The following is a 17,370-nucleotide window of genomic DNA, read 5'->3' on the forward strand; positions in this document are numbered from 1 at the left end:
CGTGCTGCTGGAAATTGGCTGTGGGGTGAGTCGGGGGGTTGGGATCAGCAGCATGGGACAGGCAGGAATCCCTCAGCATCTCCCCTGGGATGGGGTGGGGGGCACAGGGCCATTGCCCAGGCTCCCACCGGGGATCCCACTGCAGGATTCCTCTGCAACATCAAATCATGAAATCCAAAGGGATTTTAAGCACCAACACCCATCGGTTGGTAATTGCCATCTAAGTTCTTTTAAAAGCAAAGCCCGGGGAGCCTAACCTTTCGGTGCTTGCTCGGGTTTTGTTTGTGGTGCTGGAGGGCCATTTTGGGGTGTGCGGCAGGAGGCTGGGAGGGCTGACATTCCCCAGACCCAGGCAGTGACCTTTTCCTTTTGCTGCAACGCAAGAGCAAAGGCAAGTTTCATTTTTTTTTTTTTGCTGTGGATCCTGGAATGGGAGAGCACTTGGTGCCCTGGGGAGCGCTGCCAGCCTGTGCCAGCGCTCTGCTTTTGAAATGAAGAAAGCACAGCCGGGCTGTGCAGCCCCTTAGCACTGAGCTGCAGGCAGATTCTCATCTCCTGCCCCCAGGGAATAAAAGAAAACCCCAAAGGTGATTGCTGTTTGGGTCTGGGTCCCTTGCTGCGTGTGTGTGTGTGTATATGTGCATCCTCTGAGCCTGGAGGAGAAGGAATCTGAGACATGTTTTGACCCGTGGCTGCTTTCCCCGTGTGGTTTTTGCCCGTGTCCCCTCTGGGCTGTTCCTCTCGGTGCCGTGCCATGCGCTGGCCGTGCAGGGCTCTGGCACCAGGGCTGCTCTGCCGTCCCCTCTGCTCTGCTGCCATCGTCCCAAGGTCACCTTGGAGGTGGCTCCGGCAGCTCCCAGCTGCCAGGGAGACCCTGCCAGCACAGAACTGGCTTTGGAGGTGTCTGGAAACCCCCCTGGCTGTCCTCATAGGGAGCAGGAGGGGACAGGTCCATGGTCCCTTTGGTGGCCCTGTGGCTGAGCCCTGCACGTGGAGCCCCCCACGGCTGCGGCGCTCCCTCCCCATCTCCCCCCAGCCTCTTTTAATCACAAACGAGCGCAGGCAGCGAGGGACTGGGGCTCCATCCTCCTCAGCACAGGGAGGGCCTCGTCTCCAGCGCAGCTTTCGCCCGCCTGAAGAAATAATCACACGGCATCTTTTCATTTCGTTCCCTCCGACTGGGTTCGCTTGTTTTCTGTTCTCTTGAGAACCCATTTCGGTTCCTTCGCCTGGCGCAACAAGCGCCACAGGCGAGAGTTTGAACTCCCAAATGCTTTGGTTTCACTGGAAACATTAAAAAAAAAACAAACCGGGGTGAGTTTGTCTCTCAATGGGAGGCAATTGCGCTCCCTGGTGCTCTCAAGCTGGAAGGCAGAGGGGGGGTGGCCGCGCTCCTGGCCGGCTGTCCTAATAAATGAGGTTTGTGCTGGCTGTGTGGGGATGCCTCCCCCTGTGCCAGGATTAACCACACATCTGCTGGAGGAATAGAGCCTTATCTTCCTGCAAGAACCCACAGCTTTCACCCTATAAGCTGTGTAGGGTTGTATTCTCCGTGGAGAACATGCCCAAAATGACAGGAGACCGCTGGCACCGGGGAGCAGGGGCAGGCAGGGCAGCTCCAGCCTTTGTCTGGGATGCACCGAGCGAGTCAGGACCCTGCAAGGGGAGCCTGTGGATGTGACGCAGGGCACGGGCAGGGGCTGGCTGGGATGGACGGGCCCTCCTGCACACCCTGGGCCCTTCCTCTGGGCCAAGCAAGTGTTCTCCCTTCACAGCTCGACAGCAGAAAGCATCCTTTTTCCTTTTTATTTCCCACCTAGGTATTGAACGGAGGCGTTTTTCCTGCCAAAGGTTTGTCTTTCCCCCGTTTCCCTCCCCCCCCATCCCTCTCCCTGTCGAAACCCCATCACACAAGTGTCGTTTGCTCCCATCCATTGGCATCTGGTCACGTCAAGGCGAATAATCCTCGGCGCAGGGGGGCTGCGGCGGGCGGCATCCTTCCCCCCCCTTCCCTCCGTCCCCCCTGGGGGTGTCAGTGTGGGAGAGCCCCCGCAGAGCCACCCTGAATGAGATGGGCCCGCAGGGCTCCAGGAAGGTTCGTGTGCTGCTCCCACGCTGCTCTGTGCTCCGTGCCTCAGTTTCCCTGCGGGGAAGCAAGGCTTCTCCCCCCCCCCCCCCACCTTCTCCCCGGGGCTGCGCTGGGTTTGGCACAATAGCAAACCTCCCGGTTATTATTCTGGGGGCGGAAAGCAGCATTACTCAGAGCCGGGCTTGCTAATAACGCACTAAATATAGCGCTTCCCATCCCCGGAGTACTTTCTGAACCACTAGGGATGAGCCCTAAACCCCCCTGGGTAGAGGCAGGGATGGGGGGAGTGATGGGACGAGGCTCCCCGTGGCCACCCGTGCCACCGCCGGGCAGAGGCACATCCCATCACGGTGCCGGCACACCAAGGGGGACCAGGAATCGGCTCAGACCCTCTTGATCTCCCCCAGCTTGATGGGCACGGAGGCGGCAGGATGAGGCCCTGGGGCGGGCGGGCAGTGAGGAACGGGCTCCCGCAGCGTCTCGGTGATGCTGGGAAGCGGCTGCTTCTCCCACTCGCCCTGCAAAGAGAGTTGGGCACGGTGAGACCGAGGCTTTCGGGCACCTGGCTGCTCCGTGTTTCTCCACGCGTGTTAAAAATGACTCGATCTTTAACGCTGCGAAGTGTTTTGAACCCGAAGCAGGATGTTTTCCCATGAGATGTCGCCAATTAGTTATCTTGTCGGAGCACCCACGCGTCCCAGCAGCGGCGCAGATGTCCGCGCTGCACCATAGTGCACGAAGCCACCGCCGTCGGGGAGCTCCCACCCCAAAAACGCGTTCCCCACCGAGTCACACCGAGACAGCTCCGAGCCCTGAGCCCCAGCAGCCTGCCGTGCTCTCAGCCCAGGCTGCCTGCCAGCTGCTGGCAGGGAGCTGGGCTCGGAGGTGACATTTGCAAGGTGCCAGCGCCATTCCCAGTGCGCAGCTGCTGCTGGAGGTGGCAGCCGAGGAGGGGCTGGCACGGCCAGCGGGGCGAGGTGACCACGGGCAGCACGAACCCTCCAGGTTCTGCCTGCAAGGAGCAATTTTCTGGGGTTAGATCATGCAAAGGGCTGAGGCTGCAGGGCCGGATTCATCTCCTACGTGACTCGGTGGTCCCATGAGGGGCAGGGGGAGCTCAGGCCAGGCTGGGCTCCCGTCTGTTTGCTCATGCAGAAGTGTCAGAGACGGGCAGAGCTATAGCAGGAGCGGGAGGAGGGCGGGCTGGAGATGAGAGGTAGGGCCGTGAGTCATCAGCAGGGGGAAGAAAGTTGGATTCATCTTTTTAGATGAAATTCTTTGGAGTGCACGAAGCAAATCAGGCCAGAGCTCGCACCTGCACCTGAAAACCTTGGGAAGGGTGGAGGGGGCGGAGAGCCCCTCCCGAAGCAATCAGAGAGGGGCAGGAGGGTACCAGCTGGAGAACCAAGTTCTTTATCTGCAACCTCAAGGCTTAGGAGAGCTGCTGGGGGCTTGGGGCTGTGCCTGCCCTGAGGTTTGGCCCCAACCTCGAGCCCAGCTGCTGGGGTCTGCCCTGTGCCCTGCAGATCTCCCCCAGCCCTTGCTTTGGGAGGGCACTGGGGGCGTTTGGTGGGGCTGGGTTTGGTTCTGGGAGAGAGCTGGGATCCCGGGGAACTGGCACGGTGACATCCCACCACGCTCACAGTGCCACCTCGGTGCGAGAAGGGGCTTGCTAAATAATTAACAGCACCACGTCCTTGCGGGGAGCGAGGCAGGACTGGGATCACTGAACTGCAGAAATGCGTGCGCTTAATTAGAAGCTGGTGCTTTTCTCTTGGCAGAAATGCTGCGGAATAAATGAGATGTCTTGAAATCCAGCTCGCTCCGAACGCACCGAGAGAGCAGGGGGGGGAGCTCAGCTCCCTGCTCCCCTCGCTGCGTGCCAGCATCGCCTCTGCTCCCCGCCAGCCTCTTCCCAGCCGCCCCCGGCCCTCTCTGAGCTCGCACAGTTGCCAGGGCTGTGATTAAGAGGCTTAATTCATAATTCTGCTGCTGCACAAAACTTCCGAGCCTCCTTTGTCGCTGCTCCAGGCTCTGCATGGCCGAGAGGTGAGGGTCTCAGGGCTGGCAGGGGAAGGATCCTGCTCCCCCCTGGGGCTGACCTGGCTGGAGGGGATTTACCTGGGAGGAAGGCTGGTTGTCTTCCTCGCCATCAGCTCAGCGTCCTCCAGCACTGCAGTGGGCAGCACAAAATGCCTTATCACAGAAGCTCATTACACTGATGAATGGCATCAGGAAGCGATGGTGATAGGGACCATCAGTGGCTTTAAATCTTCATCATCATCAATGTCATGAGCATCATCGCTGGGCCTGGCTTTTGTTTGTGTTTTTGTTTTTGTTTTTAAGCTCCTGTGGTCCTTTATCCTTCTTGCCTTGCTGTAGCTCCAGGTTTGGAGATTGCACAGATGCGGTGCGTAATGAGCTTGCTCTGCTGGGACCTGACGTAATTGGCCCAAATCCTGTAAAATCGCCTCACGGTTCTCCTTGCTGCTGCAGATAGCCCTGCTTTAACGCTCGGGGCTGCTCCAAGATGTCAGTAAATCGCTTTATGCAAATGCACATCCTCTAATTGAATCCTCCCGAGCGCACCCAGCGTGCCGGTGGCTGGGGCACGGGGCTTTGAGTGCTGCTGGTGCCGGGGTTCCCCGGGCAGCTCCAGCTCCCTGCTTTGGGGCCACGGGGTGCAGCCATGTCCCCAACCCTTCGAGGAGCCGATCGAGGAAGTTTTAGCCCTGCCCTGGAGGTTTGCCATGAAGCACGTCAGCCCTGGGTGATGAAGCTGTACGTACCGGGAAGCGGACGGCCGTGGATTTGTTGCAGTGCATGGAGATGGGGGCGAAGCTGTAGAGGGATTTTAACACGTCTCTGTTGAAGGCGTTCCAGGGGATGGAGGAAAACTGCTGTGGGACGGAGACCTGCGGGCACGTACAGACCTCCTCGTCGTTGAACCTGCGCAGGAGAGATGCCAGGCTGAAAGGCAGCCAGGGGGGCTGGAGGTGCCGCGTTTCTCCCGGCCTGAAGCTGGACCCAGGAAGGCTGCAGACTCTGCACGTGGCAGCAGAAACCCCTGCCGTGGCTGGCACCTTCCGGAGAAGACTCGGGGCCACCTGGTGTGCCTGTGCCTAGGACACCCTGTGCAAGGTCAGCACCTCACCCTCTCACCAGGGGCAGATGAGCTGCCACCTGCTTCTCCAGCAGGGTGGTTGGTGCCTGCCTGGGCTTATAAAATGTACTTTGCAGACAGAACTGCCTTGCACGGGGCCTTGCAGGGAAGTCCCCTTGCACAGCAAACCTCTACCTGTTCACGAGGCTGAAGTAGCGGTGCAGGTAGCCCGGATCCACGGCGCTTTTGCAGAGCTCCAGCTGGGTCTGGGGGTAGTAGTGCACGTAGTTCACGCACATCTCCTCCATGATGCCAAACCCGCCCTGCGGCACACGCACACATGGGTGGGTTGGGGGGTGGCACCGGGCAGCAGCCCCAAATTTTCTCCCCAAACTTCAGCCGTGTCCTGGTCCAGCTCGGTGCTGCTGGACCCACAGGGGCAGCAGGAGGGGCAGAAAGGGGTTGTGAGCACAGATTCCCCCCCCCGTTACGTGCACACACGCCACCGCCCGCACTCAGCTCATCTGCCCACCCGCCCTTTGCGCAAGGACAGGCTTTCAGGCTGGAACGTGTGGTTTACATTAAAATGCAGATTCCCTGTAATCCCTCCGCTATATTTAGCTTCATCCCTGTTGACGGTACCTCTGACAGGCTCCTTTATTATTTTTTTTTTGCTGCCTATGTAAGGGTATAACGCACGCTGTCAAAAAAACGCCGCTTCTCTTTAATTACAATTAATACCCAGCGGAAGGGTTGGTGATGGGAGGTAGAGAGGCAGGCGCCACTTCTCAATTAACACCTTGGCATCCCAGCTGCAGCATCCCATCCTTGGGGGCTGCGATTCAGCTCCAATCCATGCACGTGTCCCCCCCCTCCCCTTGCCTGCACCTCGGGGTGCAGTTGCTGACCCCGCGGTGTGCGCGCAGCCGCACTCACCACGGTCACTTTGGTCCTGTCCTCCGTGTTGTAGGTGCAGGCTGTGATGAGTTCATCACCCTGGGGGGGTTCAAACAGACACAGGGGGGTGGGAAAGGGCAAAGTTCCCCCTCCCCAGTCACCAAATATTTGAACGGGTGAATCCATAACACCGCAGACCCCCACGCTCTTTGGTGGTGCAAGCCCACAGGTAGCCTCAGTGCACCCCAGCACTTGCTCAGCTTGTACCCCCCAGGAGATTCCCTCCGGCCATACCCCAGGAATTGTGTTTCCTGCTTTCCTCACTTCCTAAGAATTTCCTCCGGGCTGAAGCACCTTAAAAAAATCCACTTAGGGACATTTTGCATCACCCAGCTTGTACCCAGCATGGTGCCACGGCTGCCTGTCCCCCTGCAGGGCCACCCTAGGAGCCCGAGCACAGCCCGGGGATGGCTTGGCCAGGGCTGAGGTTTTTGAGCAGGACACCACGAGCAGCAGCAGCAGTGATGGAGCAGCGGAGAGGAGTCCAAGCCCCTGGGACATGCTGGGTCTGTTTGGAAATACTCGCTCTGTTTGGAAAGCGCCACGATTTTTGGAGCCACTCACCGGAAAAACTGCAACCAGCTCCTTCAGCATGCGGATCTCCTGCGAGGGAGGACAAAAAGGCACCGGGTCAGAGCGGTGCCGTGCCCCAGCACCCATCTGTGCCCACGGGACTGGGTGTCCCATGGGTGCCACCCGCCCGCACGGCGCCGTACCTGGAAGTGAGGGCTGTAGTGGCCGTCGGCGTTCACCACCTGCCTCTCCCTGCCGTCCCGTGCCAACACCGTCACCACTTTCCTCCCTGCCAGGTGCGTGTGGAGCTGCGAGGCGAAGATGCGGATGCCGGCAGCAGGCAGTGCCTGGGGAGGGACGGCTTCAAGCTCCTTGCCTGGCCCCATCCCTCTCCCCTCCCATGCGTCCCCGGGGCCGTGCGCTTGGGATGGGTCCTCTCTGGCTCCTGGAAGGGTTTTGGGGGCTGCTGGACCCTCAGGGCAGCCCAGAGGTGAGCTGTGCAGGGGGGTAGATGCTCAGCCTGCTGCCATAGCCAGTTAATGCCCTGCCATGCCCCAAATCAGCAGGATCTGGATGCTGCTTGCTTCCTTGCGCTTGTGGCACCGACAACTTCTTTTGGGTAGGCCCTATAAAAAATACCTACTAAAACTTGCCTGAGAGCAGGGTGGGCGGTTTGAAAACATACTTGAGCGAGCTCTTAAGGAACTCCCCAGGAAGCAGAAGCCAATCTTTCGCATTTCCATAGGGGAAAGCACCCAGGCACGGCACAGCAGTATGTTTTCCTAGATGGCAACGGTACTCGGGGGAGACGGAGCAGCTGGTTCCAAGCAGCTCTGTCTTCACGGGGAACTCGGCTCATCCCAACCAGCTGCTCAGGACCACTTGCTGCTGGTTTGCGTGTTTTTTTTTCTTTCCAGCACAACCCCAAGGGAAGGGGCTCAAGGGGCTGGGCACTCACCCGCTGGGTGCACTTGTCGGTGCAGTACCCGGTGAGGACGAAGGCGGTCTCGCCCGGGGGCACGGCCATCACCGGCGTGTAGACCAAGCCCAGCTCCATGATGCCAGCATCGTAGCGGCGCAGGCTGCCCGTGTAGTAGAGGCGGATCCCCGAGGAATCGCGGCGCCCTGGGGGGCAAAAGGACACGGGGTGGCAAGTCGCTGCGGGAGAGCTGACGCCTCTTGGGTAAGGTCAGGCATGGAAAAGGATGCTCTGCTGCCACAGGTGTGGGGAGGGGAGCTCAAGCTTCTCACTCACAGATTTTTTTGTGGGTGCTATTCCTATTGTCATAAAATCCTGGATATTTTCATGCGGGGGTTGGTCCTGCAGAGAGGTCTCCAATTGCTCCGACACAAAGGTGAGGAGTGCCTTTGGAGAGCCCAGAGCAGGACAGGTCTCGGGGTGCTCTGGCAGACTCAGAAACGTGGCTCATTGCACCTTCTTTAACTGATACCTCCAAAAAACAAAGCCAGGCTCTTCCTGGGGGCCTGGCAGGAGGGGAAATGCTGGTGGAGCAAGCACCCCTTGCATTTGCAAAGCTCCTGGTCCCTGGTGCATTAAAGGTTGCTCTGTTTAACCCCCAGCACCCACACACAGCGGGGGGGAGCCAGAGAGAGCCCCAGGCAGGCCAGAGGAGCGGTGCCAGGGCTGAGCCCCCTGTCTCTGAGCTGGAGCCCGCCAGGGGATAAGAATACTGAGGGAGACACTATTGGTTAACACACCAAGGCTGGGAAGTTATGAAAGACGTGAGCTCCGTATTTATAGATGTGTTTCTTCTCAAGTTGCCGAATGTGCTATGATTGATCTACAGTGCATATGCTCCGGTCTCCTAAAAATACACTTGGGTAGTCAAGAAGTTACTTGATTTTATGTAAATGAAGAAAGTGTGTTGTTTGGAATCCTTTTTTTTTTTTTTTTTTAAATGTGTCTCCTGACAACGTTATCAAAGCAGGAATGCCATTAAAACAACATCCAAATCCCCCCAGCCCCAGCCAGGCTGGTGCTGTCTCTCCGGTGGCTTTGGCATCACTGCTGCTCGTGGCTCTGAGCTCAGCCCCTCCACAGCTCCTTCCACAGACGTCGGGGGGCACCCACCAGCAACCCCTCTAAATATGGGGCTTGCCATGGGTCACAGCCCTGCAGGACCGATGTGAAACCCCACTGCCTGCTGGCATCCTCCCTGCCTCCCCACTCACCTTTAAACACCAGGGGGTTGTGATAGTGAACCTCAAGGCGCAGGTATCTGGAGGAGCCCGGACCACCAAAGGCAAGCCCTGCTTCTTCGGGGTAGTAGAAAGCCTGGAAGCAGAGGGAGGGCATTAGGGGAGGGGGGGTCACATTGATTTATGGGCTGGGGTGGAAATGCAGAGGTGTCTTGGGGAAAAATTGGGGGGGTTAAAAGGGGCTGAACCCAACTCCTAGCAGAAGATGGGGTTGGAGCAGCCCACACAGGCACCCATTCCTATCAGAAGGGACTGGGAAGGGTTGGGACATGGCAGGAGGGTTACCCAGGAGCGGGGGGATCCCATCTTTCACCTGTGCGCCCATGGCCCAGGCGGCAAGCACGTGCCGGCAGTAGTTGAGCTGCTCTGGCTTCATCTTGGCGTCGCAGGGTCCGTTGTACGGCGGGATGCTGTCCAGCTCGGCGGCGCACTGGAAGACTTCCATGTGGTGCACCAGGGCTTCATTGCCCGCCGTGATCACCGGCTCGTACTGCAAAGCGGCGTCCAAGAAGGCAGGGGACACATCAGGACCATTTGCCAAGCCCCCGGCCCCCAGTGTGCTGTTTGTGCAGCCCGGCGTGGGTGAGTCTGCCCTCGATTCTTGCCGTGAGATGGGGAGGAGGGAGGGTGGCTTTGGACACAAGGAACCAAGGACCAAGCTGGTCTCTTTGGGACCAACCCAGAGTCCACCAGAGCTCGTGGAGAAACACCTCGTCCCTTCCCTGCAGGTGGCTGCACCTGAGGAGCAGCCGAGCTCAGGCTGCCTCGTGGTGACCGAGTCCTTTTTTGGGCACAGAAAATTTGGATTTCTCACAAAGAGGGTCCTGGCCCCACTGCCTGCAGCTCTTGGGTTTCATGCCCAGCCAGGAGCTGCTGTTCTGGGCACAGGCAGGGGGGATTTGGGCAGAAAGAGTGACTTCAAACGCCTGAGGAATGACTCCGGCTAAAAGCGCCAGCTGTAGAGCTGATCTGCAGCAGCGGGAAGATATCAGGAGTTACGCACTTTTTACTTACACACAGATGATTCATTTCGCACCATCTGTTGGGGAGAAAATCCTCCTTCTGAGCTTTCCTTTGCAGCATCGTCTCTCCCCTACAAATCACTGAGTGCTCGCTTCAGCTCCCGTGTCAGGCTTCCCCTCTCCCTGCTCGGTGTTTTTGGCCCCGGGGGGGGCCGGGTCGTGCTGTGCTGGGGGTGATGCTGCCACAGGTCTGTGCCCCCCTTGAGGATACGAGCCGGGCATGTGCAACATATCTGCACACAAGTTGCTTCTATCTCTATGACCTTTTTTTTTTCCTTTTTTTTTTTTTTTTTTTTTTTTTTGCAATATGCCTGATCTGTTAGAGGGCAGTTCACATTCTGGCTCGCTCTGCCCTGCCCTGGCCAGGCTTGTTAATTTGTTTGCCGTGTTTATTTATTTATTCCTCGTAGCATGTGCTGAGCCGTAATCCTGCCCCTGATGGCTGCAGCTCTGCTCTCTGCAAGGGAGCTGCTCTGAGCCCTGCCCTGGTCCCTTTTCAATGTGCCAGGAGGAAAGTCCCCATAGTCCCCATTTCGTGTGCCAACGTCACCAACCTGCCACCAGATTCGGGTTGTCTAAGGGATGTGAGGGTGCTGCTGCCAGGCGGGCTGGCTCAGGGAGGTGTTTTGGTGCTCTGGGGGTGCGTTTGGGTCTGAAACCCTCCCTGTGAAAGGGCAGGGGAGAGGTGGGCTTTGCAGAACGGCTTTGAGGGACCTGAACGCAGCAGCTGAGATGCACCAGGGAAAACATTTCTCCTCTTTCACCTCTTCTCCTGCCTCTTACCATGACGATGTGGTGCTTGGCGAAGCCGTCTGGCAGCTCTGCCATGTAACACCAGTAGGTCGTCTCCTGGCTGGGGATAACGACACCGGGGGCCGTAATCTCCATGGTCTTCATGTCGCTGGGCAGCTCGGGGATGGTGATGTTGGGCTTCAGCAGCTGCACCCTCTGCAGCCCCCTGTGGATGGCAGAGATGTTGATGGCCTGCAGGGAGCGGACGGGTTGCTCCAGGATCCCATAGATGAGGTGCACGGTGCCGTCCTGAAGCAAGAGCAAAGCCTGGAGGTAGTTTTGTGTGTAGGATACCAGAGAACGTAAATCTCATGGATGACTGGTACTGCTGGCATGAATTTGGAAGTAGGCCCTAGCCCCTTTCCAAAGGGGAAACCATCCTGGCTTCAGCAGCATCTCCTTTTGCTGGGCTGTGCCTGTAGATTTAGGGGAATTTCTTTGGCTAGCATGTTTTAGCATTGAGCGATGGTCACAGAGAGTTCTCCACCAGCCCACGAGCCTGGAAAGCTTTCCCTACATGGCACAGGTTTCCAACAGAAGTCAATATCAGAACCTCGCACCCCTCCCCTGCCCCTAAAGACTGGCTCCTCTCTGCTTCCTTGGCCCTCCTGAGCTGCGGGCTGGGGTGGCCACCTGGATCCAGACCCCAGGCAGCAGCTTGAGGGGGAGCAGCAGAAACCAAACTTCTCCCCCAGGCCCTTTGTGCCAGCTTCTGGTAGGGCATCAGGGCGAGAGGCTCTGCTGCAAGCACTGCGGGCAGGGCGCTGCTGAAGGCACTCAGCTCTGGACAGGAGGTAAGAAGGAAAGGAAAAGGGAGTCATTTTCTCTCCAAGGCTAAGAATAAAGACCTGCAAGTCTTTCCCCGGTTCACACACACGGATATTTTTTCCTCCGGGGCTCTCCGAGTGTTGGCAGCCACCTCTCACCGCAAGGCATGCCTCTGAAAACTAGCAACAAAACCTCAAGGCTGCTCTGCGCACACGGTGGCTTCCAAATACCCCATCCCCCAGAGGATTTCATCCCAAACGAGCCTCGTGGAGATCCCTGCCTGCACCTGGGGGCTGCCCCTCCTTGGCTGAGACCCCGAAGCTCTTTGACATCCCCAATGGGGCCGTTTCCACCGCCCCCTCGCAGACCCAGGCTCTCACAAGCACGCAGCCCTGGTTCCCCTCGCTGCACCTTCGCTGGGCTCCTGCAGCCCCCCTCTTTGCCTCCCGTTGAGCAACACCTCTTCGTAACACTCCAAACACTTGGCTCCCGGCTGCAAGCCCGAGTGATGCAGGAGGGTATTTATATAGACCTAGCGCACGCTTACCAGGAGTGGATGATGCAAACGAGCCGAAATCTACGCGTTAGAGAGGCTTATAAGGGGTTGTAAAGAGAGGGTGCCAAACATTACTCATGGCGTGGGGCTGACATCTGTAGCACGCTTCCTTACTGCACTGAGCAGCACAAACAGCCCGTGCTGCCCCAAAAACACAACAGGGGCGAGGTCTGACCTGCAGGCTGGGGGTTGGAGCTGTGGGGTTAGGGGGAGGGCGATGCCGTACCTCTATAAGGTAGTCCTTGGGGTCACAGGTGCTGAAGGCTCTTCTGAAGAGGATGTAGAGCCCCTCAGCGGCGCTCTGAGCCCCCAGGAGCTGGTAGTCCTGCTGCGAGTCCATGTGGAGGTGCCCCTTGGCATCGCTCCAGGCATCCTGCAGGAGGAGAGCACCCGGTAAGCCGAGGGGCTGCGTGGGTCCTGCACAGCCCCGGAGGGCACGGAGGGGACCTCCAGTGGTGCATGGGTTCTCCTTTGGTTCACTGACGTTTGGTTCACCCTCCTTTGGTTCACCAACCCTTGGTTCACCCCCCTTTGGTTCACCAGCCTTTGGTTCACCTTCCTTTGGTTCACCAGCCTTTCACGGCTGTGAAATACCAGACCCAGCACCAATATTCTGCAGAACGGCTTATATTCTGCCTAAATATTCTGCAAAAAGACCTTTTAGAGCTGAGATGCATTTGGGGAAAGGAGCTGGGGGAGGAAAGCCCGCAGGGTTGCATCAGTCTGCGCTGTTCTGGGTGTATGGCTGGGGGCACTTATTTAGCAGGGCGATGTGTTTTCCACGACCCCTGCCACAAGCCAGCTGCTCTCAATTTGAGATCAGCCCCCTGATGGGTTGCAGTGTCAGCCCTATGAACCACAAACCTCCCTTTAGTGCCCTGAATTTGCTGTGGACAGATTGTCCCAGGAGCCAGGCAAGGCTGAAAACTGTTCTCGGTTAATGGTGGTGACAAAGCCACGCTGGGAAGCAATGCGGTAGGCTCCTCCTGTGCTTAGCAGTTGGAAGGGTTGGAGTGGAAATTTTATATATAATATAAATTATTTTAATAATTTGGATTTGAACAACACCATAGTCGTTTTTTTTTGCATCTCTTTTTTGTGGCTTTTGTTTACCAAGAAAAGGCCCCTGGGAAGTACCTTGCAGTACCAAGACTGGTGGCACTGGTTCTCTTGTCTCGGGGGAAGGAATAAAAGAAAAAGAATAAAGCATCTTGGCACCGTTTCAGCCAGAAGTATAGAGTGATATTTCGAGAACATATTGTCCTTAGAGGGGGAGAGTAAAATCAGCTACATGAAGCTAGCATGACATTTGTTTTCATAGGAGTGCGTAGTGCAAATTAATCTCATAGTACATGGGGGGGTGAGCAAATTCTCTTTAACAGCTGACATCCTTATCCAGCAGAAAGACTGCTGGGAGAGAGAAAACCGGGGCTGGAGAGGTTTACAGGGAGCTCCTTGCAGGATGCTGTTCAGCACCAACAGAAAGAGAGAGCCCCAGTGCTGCTCGGTGTTTATTCAGCGCCGTTTGCCTTCCAGTGAGCACAAGAAGGCAGCTTAGCAATGATCCTTTATGTTTTTTTTAAACATGATGCTGTGAAATACTGTAGCATTTGGGTCATCACACATCCTGAATGGCTGGTAATTAGCAGGAAAACAGTACAGATAATAAGCCCTCCTTTTCATCCTTTCATTGCACTGCAGATCACATTGCCGCTGATGGTGAGCGAATATATTTTATGGCTAATTTCAAGGAAGCAGAGAGGTAAAATTTAACTTACTGGAAAGCCTCACCCAGGGAAAAATGTGAATTGCTTTCTGCACTGAAGCGCGCTTGCAATAAACCTAACGTGGTGATCTGGGGACAGGGAGCTGCCGGAGAGCACGGGGTGAGGTATTGCAGCTCCAGCCCCGGCGGAAAGACAACCCCAAGGAGAGCCTGGACAAACGGACCGTGTAGGAAAGGAACAAAAAAAAAAATCGAATAGCAAAACTGGAAATGAGCCCCCCTCCCATCTGCTAGCACTGGGCACTTGCAGACCGCCCAAATACTTCTGCCTGTTTAATTTCTGATAACGCCACGCTGCTGGCAGGCGGCCGTCGGGCTGGGTTTTCCTCTGTCCTGTTGAGTTTTGTTGTCTGTGGCCGCAGACGTGAGCGGCAGGCAGCTCATTGATGCTGGCAGGAGCAGGCTGGCTGGTGGATAACTTTTGCACTTTCTCAAAGTCAGCAATGGGAGCGGTGGTTAATTTTTAATTAATTTTTCATGCGGCTGAGGACAGCGCACAGGCGAACCGAGCTGTGGATGCAGCCTGCGTGTAGCCGAGCTCTTTGTGCACCCACCTGTCGGAGCGCTTGCGGATGAGTGCAGCGGGGTTACTGCATTTATCCCTTTCTCTTTGGATTTCAGATCCCATACCAAGCCCACAGCACATATCTCTGGACCAGAAACCCCCCCAGCCCTTTTGGAGCACCTTCCTGGAGCAGTCCAGCCCCGCTCAGCCCCGTGCCGTGCTCTGGACCAGCTCTGCCCCAACAAACCAGGCCAGATTCACCCATTAGGCAGCAACCCCAAAAGCAGCCGTGACAAAACACGTGCAACTCACCCCAAAATACGAGCTGTGCCCGTCGCTCCAGAGCACGGCCAGGTCCGCGTTCTCAAACTCTCCCCGGTCCGACATCCCGAAGAGGAGCCCGAATTTGAGTTCCCTGCTGAGGATCTGGAAGTACACGGCTTGCTCGGGGTAGCTGACGTTCCAGGAGAGCTCGAGCAGCCCCTGGGGATCGAGGGGCACCTTGTAGGGAAAATAGGTGCCGCGGGGCGCCGAGCCCTGCAGGGCGACCACCAGGATGACCAAGAAGACGGCGACCATGGTGAAGTACACGGACGCCACCTCCCGCAGCTTGAAGCCGAGGCAGGGGCACTTCTTGCTGCCGGAGGTCTGCATGCTGGGCAGGACGGCAGCCGCCCTCCTGGCTTTTGCCATTTATGCTCCGGCCCTCCTGGGCGAGCCGGGTAAGCGATACCCTTTAATTGCATTTGGTTGTGGGGAAATTGGATTGCGGTATTGACCCTCACCCCCCCCACCACCTCCTGGCCAAACACTTGTCATTCTCTGCCTCCCCTTAATTGGCTCTAATTGCACATGGACATTATCAATAGCAATTGAACTCGACTGGGCTGATGTTATTTGCTCTTAAATCATCCTTAGTGGCTGCAAAGTGCCGCTTTCTTGCAAGCTGCTCCCTGCATGGCCGCGCTGTGCCCTGCTGCTGCTGCCTGTCGCCGGCTCTGTGTGGCCCCGCTCTGGCTCTGCCTGCCTGCACCTTTGGAGGCATTAAATATTTGTTATTTTGCTTTTGTAGCAGCTGGGACTTCAGCTCTGGTTTGAAGACACCATTTTGTCCCCCACTGTCCCCCCATTCTCGTTTCTTTACCCTGCTGCTTTCTCTTTTGGATATTAACTTTTCTGCATTTACTGGAACAAACAGCCTCAAGCTCTGATACACACACCCTGCCTGGTTTACACTCAGAGCTTGTGGCCCCATTTTCTCTGTGCCAGCTCCTGTGACAAGCAGCACCCCTGGATGCCTCCCGGAGTCCCCTCTGTCCCCATGGAGCTCGGGTTTTGCTCCCGGTCCTTGCAGCAATGTCACCGGGCAGAGCCAGTGCCCCAGCGCTGCGTAACGCGAGGATGGAGCTCGGTGCCCGGTGTTGTAATGAATCATCAACGTGTGCACCTCTCCCACGTTCAGTGAGGGTTCTCATCATGTCCTGAGACACGGAGGTTATCCAGGGTGATGGATAATGCTCCTTCCCCTGATGCCTCTCGGTGCCTGCAGGAGGTGGCACCAAACCCCGCAGCACCCCGGGGAGGCTGCAGCAGGCGGGGAGCAGCCGAGGGGCTGCACCTCCTCGGTGGCACCCCTCAGCCCCTCTGCACCCTGCAGGAGGAGGCAGCGTCCCTGGTCCTGGCTAGATACGGGGCTGGCAGCCTCAGATGGGTGTCCCTCGGCTGCCAGCCCCGGTTCCTCGGGCAGACGGCTGGCTGCGTGACAAAAGGCCCTGAGAACAGATATTTTTGCCTTGCCCCGCTCCTAGCACGGCTTCTCCTCCTCTCTTGGCTTTGTTTCCAAACTGCGAGGGGAAAGAAGCTCTGCTGTCAGCGTGGCAGGAAGGAAAATGATCCTCGTCGGGGGGCAGGAGGGGGTCCTTAGCTAACGAGCTCTACCTCCGTCTATTAGAGATGAATCCCCAGGTTGCTGGCATGTGCAAGTGGAGCTCCTGAGCTTTCCTGCACAGAAGGAATGTGCAGCGGAACAGCATAAGGCAGGCAGGGCAGCTTGAAAACAGCTGAACTTTGGAGATAAGCAGCGGGAATTTACTTAAAGAGGAGAAAAAAATATGTATATCTCTCTCCCCCCTTCAGTTTCTCCAGGCCACCGCTCATAAATCCAGGCGAGAAGCGAGGATCAAGCCTTCCTCCCCTTGCTCCTGGGTTTATTTTAGGACTTGGACGAGATGCAGCAGTGCCAGTTTGCTGACTCTGACCCCCCAGCTGCTTGGGGCAGGTAAGAGGGACACCGGGGGGCTGTGGGTCCAGCCTCTGGCCTCAGGGCAGAGCACAGAGACAACGGCACAGAGCCAGCAAGGTCTCGCCAGAGCTGACACCAGCACCACCACGCTGGTGCTAGCCCCTCCCAGAGCTCCTGTGCTCTGCTCCTGCAGAGGCTGCCCAATTTCCCCTGGCAGAGAAGAGCTAAGGGCACCGTGATGCACAGAGGACACCCGCAGAGTGCCCTCAGCCCCCAGAGAAAGGCTGTATTTTATGGGCGACCCCCCGGACCCCTCGCTAGGTGCCGTAGGAACCCCACAAGCCTTGCGTGCAGGTAAGCAGGCTTAAGCACAATCGATGCGCTGAGCTGAAGCAGGCAGCACCCCTCCGAGCTATAATCCCTGGCCTCACTAACGTGGATGCAAATTCAATTAAGGCAAGGGGGGGGCGCGGAGGGACGGCTGCTGTCTGCTCCCGCGGAGCCGGGGCGCAGCACACGCACAGCATCCCGTGCCCCGGGGCTCTGGCAGCCACAGCCCCTGTCCGTGGCCAGATCCTGCCCTGCGCCACTGTCCTGATCCAATTTCCTCGGCGCTGATGAGGTTAGGCAGCCTCTGAGTCAGGCTGGACCTGATTCGGTTGCAGAGGGAGAGGAGAGGTCTGGCACGTAGGGGAGATGCTCATGCAGGCAGGTAGGGCCTGGGGACCCTGATGGATGCTGTGAACAATTTCCCACTCTGGCTAGACCCAGCCCATGTCCCTGGGCTCCTGTCATGTTATTTCCCAACAGAGGCAGT

The 17,370-nt window shown here is 57.4% G+C and overlaps 1 protein-coding gene and 1 long non-coding RNA gene across 2 annotated transcripts; one reads left to right on the top strand and one right to left on the bottom strand.

Moving 5' to 3' along the window:
* Positions 1 to 1,382: 1,382 nt before the first annotated feature.
* On the bottom strand, positions 1,383 to 15,057 carry DBH (dopamine beta-hydroxylase). Its single transcript, XM_068656540.1, is given in 14 exon segments — positions 1,383 to 2,607; positions 4,879 to 5,038; positions 5,388 to 5,515; positions 6,129 to 6,188; positions 6,714 to 6,752; positions 6,866 to 7,009; positions 7,621 to 7,787; positions 8,856 to 8,958; positions 9,196 to 9,372; positions 10,688 to 10,945; positions 12,247 to 12,393; positions 14,624 to 14,965; positions 14,967 to 14,987; positions 14,989 to 15,057. Coding segments are annotated over 14 exon segments (1,950 nt in total). The 3' UTR covers positions 1,383 to 2,472.
* On the top strand, positions 3,397 to 6,181 carry LOC137842502 (uncharacterized). The gene is made up of 2 exons (XR_011089086.1): positions 3,397 to 4,870; positions 4,964 to 6,181. It is a non-coding gene; the product is annotated as an uncharacterized lncRNA (long non-coding RNA).
* Positions 15,058 to 17,370: the final 2,313 nt, after the last annotated feature.

This window comes from Anas acuta, chromosome 20 (genome assembly GCF_963932015.1).
Source record: "Anas acuta chromosome 20, bAnaAcu1.1, whole genome shotgun sequence".
NCBI lineage: Eukaryota > Metazoa > Chordata > Aves > Anseriformes > Anatidae > Anas > Anas acuta.